This window comes from Malaclemys terrapin, chromosome 3 (assembly GCF_027887155.1).
Source record: "Malaclemys terrapin pileata isolate rMalTer1 chromosome 3, rMalTer1.hap1, whole genome shotgun sequence".
Lineage (NCBI taxonomy): Eukaryota > Metazoa > Chordata > Testudines > Emydidae > Malaclemys > Malaclemys terrapin.
The window spans coordinates 31,959,228-31,971,341 of NC_071507.1; the positions used below are offsets into that span (position 1 = coordinate 31,959,228).

Consider the following 12,114-nt stretch of genomic DNA (forward strand, 5'->3'; position numbering starts at 1 on the left):
ACAGAAACTTCATTGGTCATGTTGGTCAATGACCTCCTTCTGGCAATGGATGAAGATCAAGCCCCCATACAGGTATTATTATATTCCACTGATTGTGAAATGCTGTTGACTCACCTGCAAACATTGGTGGGAGAGGAGAGTTCTGCTCTTCTGTAGCTTTGTTTTCTCTTGCCTAGGTTGCACCACATAATTATGGGCACTTGCTCCTCTTCCCAAAGGGCTCTCAAGTGCGGGTTACTGCAGGATGTCATGCTGACATCTCTCCTCTCCACCCAAACCAGACGTATATGGGCGTGCAGTGTTTTCAGTATACTGATGACAACCAAATGTATGTGTCTATCTCAGTGGTTTTCAAACTTTTTGTATTGGTGACCCCTTTCACACAGCAAGCCTCTAAGTGTGACCTCCCCCCTTTACTTTAAAAACTGGGGGTTAATTTAATTTTAATGGGGGCTGGGAGCTGTCAGCCCCATGAAGCTGACAGCTCATGACCGCCATGTAACCACCCTGAGGGGTCATGACCCCATTTGAAAACCCCTCATCTATGACACCCCAGACAATGAAGTTTCCTCAGCCAATGCTTTCTTGAGGTTGGAGAATGGATGAGAGTGAGCTGCCTGAAGCTCAGTCCAAACAACGCTCAGGTGATGGTGGCTTGGGTGAAGCAGCTGGAGGACATGGCAGAGGCAATATTAGCCCTTTTGACTGGGAGTTTCTGCCACTGGTCACCAGAGCATGACACTTGAAAATGTTAGACCCCCCACAGAGACTGTTAGACAGCTATAACCAGGCTGGCTAAGGAAGTTGCATCCTTTATTTCACAAATTGACCTTGTCACTGTTTTCCATGCTTCCTCCATACCCCCAAGATGCACTCTACATGGGTCTACACCTTAAAATCATTCACAGACTGATGCTGGTGCAGAGTGCAGCAGCTCATTTAGTGAGTGGGGCATCTCTGTGGAAACATGTGGCACCGGTGCTCCGGGAACTGTGCTGGCTCTTCAGGTGGAGTTTAAGGTGTTGATCATGAGCTATAGAGCCTTAAATGGTCTGGAATGTGAGAATGTACCTCTTTCCCTGTGATATACAGCCAAAACTGTGCTCAGTGGAGCCACTCTAGTTGGATCCCCCATTTATAAAAGAGATGGGGGCTACTGGCAGAGGCATCTCTGTGAGAACCTGGGGATCTGAAACTTGCTTGCCCCTCCTTGCTGTGAAATACCTCAAATTTCATTACCTACTCTACTGCAAAAGCCAAATTTTGTTTGTTTGTTTGCTTTTGGGGGGGGTGGGGGGGTGGAGCTATGTTCTTGGATGGATTAAAGGGACTGTTCTGCTGCTTTGATTTACTGTCTCATTTAGTTATTCATTATTTGTATATGATTATTTTTGCTGCTGTATGGTTATCATTTAAAACTGTATTTCTAATTAAGGGCTCCTAAAGAGTTTTGGACAAGAATACTTTATCATTATTTACACCTAAAACATAAAATAAACAAAATAGTAATACGCTTATCAGGTGAGCAGATGTCTGATTCTGCAGCCCCAATCTCTGTGGGACATCCACTGACTTCAATGGGAGTTGGATCAGAATGTCTACTTATTCAATGAGAGTTCCACATGGACAAGAGCTGCAGAGTCAGGCTTTGAAACTGTAATGTGAAGAGAATAAGAAATTCTAAACTAAAAAACAGAGTCCATAACTCATTATTTCCCTTCCATTTATAGCTGAAAATTCTCATTCTTAATTACCAGTTACTGAGCAGAATCGTTTATTAGATTTTTATATCACCTACTTGCTATGGCCCATTTGGGCTGCTGCATGAATAGGCAACTGCCATTCCTCCTCATTACAGTAGAGATTTGGATTGGCCCCTTTTGACAACAATAGGTCCACACACTCGGTATGGCCTTCCTGTGCAGCAATGAATAATGGAGTGGCTTTGTCCTTGGCTTGACAATTGACATTTGCACCTAACACAGAATAAAACATATAATATGATGCCTGATTGTCATAACAGAGCAAAACCACAAAAGTGAATAAACAAATTACAGCATGAATTAGGCACTGGCTTTCACAAAATTGCTTCATCATTCAGAAGATTTTCCACAGGTATTAAAGAAAAAACTGTTACCTTCCTTTCGTAACTGTTGTTCTTTGAGATGTGTTGCTCATGTCCATTCCATTGTAGGTGTGCGTACGCCCACATGTGCATTCGTTGGAGGCTTTTGCCTTAGCAGTACCTGTAGGGCAGCTGTGGCACCCTCTGGAGTGCCGCACTCATGGCATTGTCTATTAGGGACTGCCAGCCCTCAGTTCCTTCTTGCCAACAGAGGGGCAGGAGGGCGGGTAATGGAATGGAGACCCTCCAGGAGAGAAAGAGGAGGGAGCAGGATGACCGTGCCGTCATAAGATGGGCGAAGACCAACCTGCCTTGAAATGGCCACCAGGTGAACCAAGTGTACCATGTGTACCTAGACCAAAGACAGCAACAGATCCTGGAGCTTAAGGTGCAGCAAATAGTCCAGGATGTCCTGCAGCGGGGCCTCTTCTGCCCGAATGTGGCGACCTGAGGCCCACCATGAGAACCGTAGGTAGCCCTGGTGGAGGGTTTCCTGCTGCCCAGCAGGATCTGCTGGACAACAGCAGAACACCGCCATTCTTTCCCACTTAGCCATGCAGGCCATCAAGTGCAGCGCCACCAGATTTGGATGCAGTAGATTGCCGTGGTTCTGGGACAACAGATCTGGCCAAAGACGCAGCTGCAGTGGGGTGGCTGCCGAAAGACTCAGCAACATGTCAAACCAGTGTTGACGAGGCCAAACTAGGACTATGAGGATGACTGTTGCTTTGTCTTGCTTCACCTTTAGCAGGACTTTGTGGATTAATGGTATCGGCAGGAAGGCGTACATCAGCGTTCCTGACCACGGGATCAGGAAGGCATTCGACAGGGAGCCCTTCACAGAATCATAGAGTATCAGGGTTGAAAGAGACCTCAGGAGGTCATCTAGTCCAATCCCCTGCTCAAAGCAGGACCAAACCCCAGACAGATTTTTACCCCAGTTCCCTAAATGGCCCCCTTAAGGATTGAACTCACAACTCTGGGTTTAGGAGGCCAATGCTCAAACTGAGCTATCACTCCCCCCTGCTCTGCAGAGAACAGAACATGTGGCACTTCCTGTTCTGCTAGGATGCGAACAGGTCCACCAGGGGAGTCCCCCACTTGCAGAAGATTAGGCTGACCACCTCTGAATGGAGTGACCATTTGTGGCGAGATGAGAAGGCCCTGCTGAGGCGATCTGCCAGGACATTCTTGGCTCCGGGCAGGTGGGCAGCCACCAAATAAATGGTGTGCTGCACACAAAAGTCTCAGGGGCTGAGCGCTTCCTGACAAAGGTCCAAGACCTGGCGCCACCCTGCCTGGTGATGTAATACATTGTGGCACTATTGTCCATCAGGATCTGCACCACTTTGCCTTCTAGGTGGGGCAAGAAAGGCTGGCAGGCCAGGTGAACCACTCTGAGCTCCCTGAGATTGATGTGAAGGTTGTGGGTCATAGGTTGTGTTGTTGCCAGCGACCCTGGGTGTTGAGCTCACCCAGATGGGCTCCCCAGCCCATATCCGAGACTAGGTTGAGCGACGGAGGCGGGGTCATGAAGGGGACTCCTTGCAGCACTGACTTAGGATCCCGCCACCAGTCCAGAGATGAGAGAGTGTGGCTCGGCCCCGTGACCACTCGGTCCAGGGGGTGCCTGTTGGGAATGTAGACCGAGACCAGCCATGCTTGCAGAGGCCTCAGATGAAGCTGGGCATGGTTGACCACGTATGCGCAAATGGCACATGTGGGCCGTGGTGAGTGGCTGGCTCTTTATGAGGGAAATCAAGTCCATCATGGTCTGAAAACATGCTTCCAGAAGGAAGGCCCTGGCCTGCGTAGAGTCGAGAACTGCTCTGATGAACTCTATGTGTTGGACCGGCGTTAATGTGGATTTTTCTGTATTTATTAAGAGGCCCAGGTCGCTGCAGGTAGAGCACACCAAATTGAGGCTTCTTTACACCTGCTCCGGAGACCTGCCCTCAATGAGCCAGTCGTCGACATACGTTAAGATCTGGACCCCTCGACGTCTCAGGTAAGCCGCCACCAGTGCCAGGCATTCCATAAACACCCTGGGGGCCGAGAACAGGCCGAAGAGTAGCGCCGTGAACTGGAAGTGGCACCCAGCCACTATGAAACGCAGGAAACGCCTGTGTCCCAGGAATACAGACATGAAAGTAAACATCCTTGAAGTCAAGAGCGGCGTACCAGCCCCCCAGATCCAGAGAAGGGATGATGAAGGCCAGGGAGACCATGCGGAACTTCAACTTCTTGAGAGACTTGTTGAGGCCCTGCAGGTCCAGAATGGGTCTAGGCCCCCTTTTGCCTTCGGGATTAGGAAGTAGCGGGAGTAGAATCCTCTTCCTTCCATGTCCCAAGGAACCTCCACCACAGATCCTAAGCTTGGGAGCTTCTTGAGCTCCTGAACAAGGAGTTGCTCATGAGAAGGGTCCCTGGAGAGGGACGGGGATGTGGGGGGTGGGAGGTAGGGGCAGCCAGAAACTGCAGGGTGTAGCCCCGAGCCACTATATCCAGGACTCGGCAGTCTGACATAACCTGCAACCAGGTTGAGTTGTAGGGGAAAAGGCGGTTGAGAAAAAGAAGGGAAGGATCCGGGCAGTTGACTTGGTGTGTCGTTCCTGAGCGCACCCTCAAAATGATCGCTTCTGGCCCCCCTGGTGCTTCACTGGGCCAGGCTGTGCAGGAGACCAGGACGCCGAAGGGCGGCGGTGCCTAAACCCAACATCTTGTTTCCTTGCAGGCCCTTGTTGTGGCTGCCTAGTCATGGTGGCGGAGGAGACCGGAACGGCTGTCGCGATGCCTGAGGAGTGTGCATCCCAGAGAGCGGAGGGTCGTCCGCGTGTCTTCCAGGCCATGCAGACACGCATCCATTTGGTCAGAGAACAGGCCGACACCGTCAAACAGGAGGTCCTGAACAGAAGCCTGCATCTCCTGGGACAGGCCAGCCGTCTGGAGCCAAGAACTGCATCGCATGACCATCGCTGAAGTGACCACACGGGCAGGTGAATCGGCCGCATCCCAGGCCATTTGGAGGGAGCACCAAGCCACCGCAGTCCCCTCCTCCACAAGGGTCGTGAATTCCTAGGCCGTCTCCTGGGACATGGAGTCCTTGAACTTGAGGAGAGCGTCCCAAAAGTTAAAGTTGTAGCAACCCAAAAGGGCCTGGTGGTTCACCACCTGAAACTGAAGGCTGGCCATAGAATAAATTTTGCGACCAAACAAATCCAGCCTTTTGGCCTTCTTAGTTTTAGGGGTGGAACTGGTGGGCCCCTGTTTGTCCCTCTCGTTGGCCCCAACACAACCAACAATCCCGGTGACAGGTGGGTGTACAAGTACTCGAACCCTTTTGTGGGGATGAAGTACTTCTTTTCCACCCTCTTAGAGGCGGGCAGGATGGAGGACAGGGTTTGCCAGATCGTTTGGAAATGTTCAGGACCCCCTCATGTACTGGGAGTGCAATGCAATCCAGGGCAGACACTGAGAGCACATTACACAATGCGTCTGTCTGCTCCTGCATCTCCTCCGCCTTGAGGCTGAAGTTGGAAGCCACCCTGCAGAGCAGCGCCTGATGCTCCCTAAAATCGACCGACGGGCTAGCTCTGGAGGGGACCGCCACCGCCTCGTCTGGAGAGGAGGAGGTTGATTGGACGACCGGGGGTGGTCTTGCATAGTCCTCACCTGTCAGAGAGGGCGACCTGGAGGGAGGGTGACGGCTCCTCACCCGCGACTGCTGCCAGAGTGTCCTGCACCAAACTGAGTGCCATCGTTGCCGTGGTGCAAACTTTGGCCTGTCTGATGTGGTGACTGAGGGCTGGCGGGAGTGGGGCAATGGCATGATGGGAATGCCCCAGACATTCCAATAAGGCCATTGGGTCAGCCATTGGTCCTGCTGCCAGATCAGTGAACAAGGCGGGGCTGTGGAAGCCTGGGTCTGGCGGCTCACTGTCGCTGCCAGTGACCGGTGCTGGTAACGGTCCAACTGGTGCCAGGAGTAGGGCGACCGGTGCCGTGCCAGGGAGCAACCTTGAGGTCTCAGCAATGGCAACCAACGATGTGACAAAGACCAGTGCTGGGGAGATCGACGCCTGGGCAAGCTCCGGCATGAAGACAGGGATCGGGAGCGCAGAGCCGATGATTCGTAGCGGTGAACCAAAGACCTAGGCGGACGCGAAGATCAAGAACATGGCGACTTAGGGCTATGTCTTGGCTCTGGGGACTGGTGGCGCTCGCTTGTTTTGTGCGAGGCCTTGCCAGCGGGCTTGCCCTCATGGGGTGCCTTAGCCGGTTCCATCGCCAAACGCGGTGCCGGCTGTGACAGAGGCACTCCTAGCTCTCTAGGTGCCGGGGGCTCAGAGTGCGTCGACTGCGCTGTCCGCTTGGGTCCTTTACCACTCCCCGGAGTCAGTGGCGGGTCCTTTCGGGGGGAGGAACTCCCCAGGGGTGAGCCCTTTTGTGAGTCAATACAAGGCATGAAGAGTAGGGCTTGAAATCCGGAGACCGGGGCATGCCCCTCCTGGGGCAAAGTCCCTGCCGGGACACTATCTAACTAAACACTTAATAGGTACTTAACAACTAACTAATAAATGATTAAACTATTTACAGCTAGAAGCACAAGGCTAAGATAGAAGAGAAACCGCTGACTGCTTGTGAAGCAAGGGACAGAGGTGCTCCGACTGACCACCATGGGCAGTAAGAAGGAACTGAAAAGGCGCAGGACCGGCGGCGCCTGATATACCAACACATGAGCATGGCAATCCAGAGGGCACCACAGCCGGCCCTACGGGCACCACTAAGCAAAAAGTCTCCAACGACTGTGCATGTGGGCACGGGTGCACATCTTCAATGAAATCAATATGAGCAAGCACTCAAAGAAGAATCATATTTACTTTACTAACCTGCTACGTGTTTTCAAATTGCTCATATGCTAAAGTGATTAGAACTAAAGTTCTCAAAGTATTTTTGGTTTTCATTTAAATCTGACAGGAAGAAAACACTGATGTCAAATGCTAGTCCCTTAAAATTCTCCTTTAGGGTCACTTGAAACCCTGATGAGGTTACAGAGTGAATGAATGATGTAAAACATTATTTTAAGTTAATCACAAATGCAGCAAAAATATGCAATCCTCAGCGCAATGCAAGTAATTAAATTAATAAATTAAACAAACTCTAAAATAACATTACACACTGGAGAGCTGAACCACTTTCTTCCATTCAAAGGAAGACATTCCCATCATTCAACATGCCAATAATCTTGCTACGCTGGCAGATTGTTGGGCTTGAATTCTGGTATAGCAGTGCTTTATATATTAATAGTAGAAGATACTTAATGAACAGAACTATAAACCACAAAGTCGTTACTTTTATTTACATCTTTACAGATGAACTTTACATTAGGTTTCTTACTCCTACTGTAAAATGAGAGAAAGAATTTGTATGCAACTGGGAAGCACTTGTCTCACTATGTAGTAGAATAGGGCAATACCAGATAAATGATAGACATTGGTGAAAAATTTCGAAGATTTAGTTAATATTTTGTTAGAAATTACTTTCTGTAGATTTGTTGACCTGGGTGATGTTTTGGCCAGGTTTAGGGTGCTCATCAATTTAATAGTTTTGACTGTTTAATTTTCATTTGATTGTGTGGGAAGGTTAGTGAGAGCATACTATTCAGAGATGCACACCAAGGTCTGTTGGTCTGAGATTCTGAAGAAATTACTATTGTAACTTTAGGATCCGATTGTGATACCCTTTATCATGCTAAGTAGTATATTGCTCCTGCAGTAATCCATAGAAATGAACTGGACTTCTCATGTAGTAAAGGACTACTCAGTGTGATTAAGGTCACGATCAGACCCTTAATCTTTACCTAGGTTAGGTCTTTACTTAGGCCTGGTCTAACTAAAAAGTCAGGTCGACCCAACTAAGTCGGTCAGGGGTGTAAAAAAAATCCTAACTCCCGGTGCACACAGAGCAAAGAGCAAAGTCAACCCAAGAATTCTTCCATCAACCTAGCTACTGCCTTTCGGGGAGGTGGATTACCTATGTCACTGTAGCATTTCCACTGTAGACAAGCACTTATGTTTTATTTCCTGTTTCTTGGTCTGATTCAAGGGAATGCAAGGCAAGATACTGGAATAGCAAGATTTAAGCATTTTGTGATAATTTCATATACCAGTTCATAGCTGGTGTTTCACTAACATTATAAAAATATATAAATGAAAGGTGAAAATTACCATGTGATATAAGTACTCGTAAACTCTCCAGCTTCCCATACTGAGCAGCAATGAACAGAGGTGTGATTCCAAAGTCATCCACACATTCCTTGTTTGCTCCTTTTTCAAGAAGCAATTTTATTATTTCAGTATGTCCCTGAAATAAATATATTTTGTTTTGTTAGAAAAAGAGCAGTGGAATTGATATAACCCTGCTTTTTCATTCTTACTCTGTGTATAAATCTAAAATATAGAGTACATTCAATATTCTATGGTATTCTGACAGTCTGTGGCAGAATCATCAGATAGGTTTAATTTCATCTTGCACATTTACCCAGTCCAATAAATACACTGCTACCTCGATATAACGCGACCCGATATAAAACGAATTCGGATATAACGCGGTAAAGCAATGCTCCGGGGGAGTGGGGCTGTGCACTCCAGTGGATCAAAGCAAGTTCAATATAACTTGGTTTCACCTATAACGTGGTAAGATTTTTTTGGCTCCCAAGGACAGCGTTATATCAAGGTAGAGGTGTTTAAATAGAATTAAATTAGCATATTGGAACTATAAGTCTGATAAATTTTAAAAATAAAAAAATTCAGAAGAGACCAGGTTGGCCACATCTATGATACAATGAAAGTCTTCCCCAAAAAATTAAGTGCATCTTATAACAGATTTACTTCCCAAATATTATATCTGATCACTTTTTAAGTACATGCAGTACTATTAATACTTAAATAATCATTGCTGCCTAACACCTTCTATCGCTGCTGTAGCATACTATGACATATTCAGAATGATCATTAGCATTTAGACTGCCTTTTCTGCCCAGCCTAACAATCATAAATCATCAGAGTAGGAAACAAAAACTGTACAACCTGTCATTTTAAAAGGGTAAAACACACTATTTACATGGAAATGAAATAATAAATTTATAGGTTACCTGAAAAGAAGCTTGGTGCAAAGAATTCCATCCAGACCAAGAATGGGATCCATTAATATTTGCTCCATGTTGGAGTAGAAGCTTTATAATTTCTGGATGTCCATTTTCTACAGCTTCAAACAGAGTAGTAAAAAATTACTCTTACCAAAGAGGCAGAATTGAAGGAACTGGTCAGCTCAGTGGCTTAGTCATCAAATTTTCACCTCAGTAATCAGAACTGTTTTACAGCCCCACAGCAGACATCAAAACTAATTCACTTTGAGTGACTGTGCAGCTTTGATTACAGATCTAAACCCAAACACACAAAATTTACTCTCTAAGGCTCTGCATATGAAACAGAAATTATATCTAGCGTTGCCTCTTTGTGAAGCAAAACATTTAGCCTAACCAAAAGAAGGCTGAGGGGAAATATGATTGCTCTCTATAAATATATCAGAGGAATAAATACCAGGGAGGGAGAGGAATAATTTAAGCTCAGTGCCAATGTGGACACAAGAACAAATGGATATAAACTGGCCATCAGGAAGTTTAGATTTGAAATTAGATGAAGGTTTCTAACCATCAGAGGAGTGAAGTTCTGGAACAGCCTTCCAAGGGGAGCAGTGGGGGCAAAAGACATATCTGGCTTCAAGAGTAAGCTTGATAAGTTTATGGAGGAGATGGTACGATGGGATAGCCTAACTTTGGCAATTAATTGGTGTTTGACTATTAGCGGTAAATATGCCCAATGGCCTGTGATGGGATGTTAGATGGGATGGGATCTGAGTTACTACAGAGAATTCTTTACTGGGTGTCTGGCTGGTGAGTCTTGCCCACATGCTCAAGGTTTAGCTGATCACCATATTTGGGGTTGGGAAGGAATTTTCCTCCAGGGCAGATTGACAGAGGCCCTCGGGGGTTTTCGCCTTCCTCTGCAGAGTGGAGCATGGGTCACTTGCTGGAGGATTCTCTGCACCTTGAAGTCTTTAAACCACAATCTGAGGACTTCAATAGCTCAGACATAGGTTAGGGGTTTGATACAGAAATGAGTGGGTGAGATTCTGTGGCCTGCGTTGTAGAGGAGGTCAGACTAGACGATCATAATGGTCCCTTCTGACCTTAAAGTCTATGATTCTATGATAAGCTCCAAGATGGAGACATTGATAACTATCTTTTAAGAATATGATAGTCAGTACATGGATAATGAACATAAAGTACTATCAATCTGATAATGTGGTTCACAGGGAACAAAAGTTCCAATGTACAGCAAAACTAACATCTCTTTCTCCAGCAGGTGGAGGTCTATGAAAACCATAATTTAAGGAAACATATGCTAGTAATTTTAATTTCTCCTCTTCCTCAATAATTTTTAACTTAAAAACACAACAAAAATTGTACATATGGAAGTTAAGCCCTTAGTCCACATTGGTGTAAAATTACATCAACACCAGTGGACGTACTCCTGATCACACTCTGTGATGAGAGATCACAATCAGCCACCCTAGCCCTAGAGACAACTTCCCATTTACCCTCACATTTAGCATGAAGACAAGGAAGTGGAACTAGAGTATGTGATGACACTTACTAGTGTACCAATATTGCAGACACCGCTGAAAATGAAATACCCATAACAGAAAGTGATTGTTGATTACAGGAAAGAATAGAGTCACGAATTCTGGGTTCTATTTGTAGCTCTACCACCAATACACTGTGTAACCCACAGGTAAATTGAGGAACAAAGAGATTACATGATCTGACTATATGTAAAATAGGTATGATACAATCTTCAGTACGTAATTTCTTGGAGAGTTCCTAAGCTTAGGAAATATTTGTAAAAATTTTAAAAGACTTCTAAATCCTATAAAGTGTAAAATAACAATCTGTAAAATTCCATAGAGGACCTTATAGAATCACACTGAAAAAAAAATAAGTTTCTACAAAATGCATCTTCTTAGTTCATGTTTACTAAATTTTCAATCCAATTTTATTTTTCCAATCTCTGTCTACGTCAATTTAGCTTATTAAAATCAAGCTGCTCGGTATCTGCTTTATACATTTATTGCCAACACTTAGTAGCAAAAATTATTCCACAATTTGAACTTGTTTTCTAGTAATCAGGCTGCAGTGGTGATATATGAAACCAATAGTCGGTCAGTAGTTTTTCTAGAGTGAGGTTGATATGAGTTAGTTACGGGGGATATGACAGGTCTATAAAATCATGACTGGTGCGGAGAAAGTAAATAAGGAAGTGTTATTTACTCCTTCTCATAACACAAGAACTACGGGTCACCAAATTAAACTAATAGGCAACAGGTTTAAAACAAAAAAAAAAAGGAAGTATTTCTTCACACAACCCACAGTTAACCTGTGGAACTCTTTGCCAGAGGATGTTGTGAAGCTTAAGACTATAATAGGGTTCAAAAAAGAAGGAGATAAATTCATGGAGTCCATCGTGGAGTCCAGCAATAGCTATTAGCCAGGATGGGCAGGGATGGTGTCCCTAGCCTCCGTTTGCTAGAATCTGGGAATAAATAAATAAATTAATGGAGATATCCTATCTCCTAGAACTGGAAGGGACCTTGAAAGGTCATTGAGTCCAGCCCCCTGCCTTCACTAGCAGGACCAAGTACTGATTTTTGCCCCAGATCCCTAAGTGGCCTCCTCAAGGATTGAACTCACAACCCTGGGTTTAGCAGGCCAATGCTCAAACCACTGAGCTATCCCTCCCCACAACAACAGGGGATGGATCACTTGATGATTACCTGTTCTGTTCATTCCCTCTGAAGCACCTGGCATTAGCCACTGTCAGAAGACAGGATACTGGGCTAGATGGACCTTTGGTCTGACCCAGTATGGC

General features: G+C 46.0%; 1 protein-coding gene across 6 annotated transcripts in view; it reads right to left on the bottom strand.

The window, feature by feature from the left end:
• Window positions 1-12,114, bottom strand: part of ASB3 (ankyrin repeat and SOCS box containing 3) — a 120,738-nt gene that overhangs the window by 32,428 nt on the left and 76,196 nt on the right. For all 6 annotated transcript variants that reach the window (XM_054024457.1, XM_054024459.1, XM_054024458.1 and 3 more), the window contains 3 exons: window positions 9,279-9,391; window positions 8,353-8,488; window positions 1,799-1,976 (listed from right to left, as the gene is read on the bottom strand). In XM_054024457.1, the coding sequence (XP_053880432.1) occupies window positions 1,799-1,976; window positions 8,353-8,488; window positions 9,279-9,391 (427 nt within the window). The remainder of the gene's footprint in view (window positions 1-1,798; window positions 1,977-8,352; window positions 8,489-9,278; window positions 9,392-12,114) is intronic.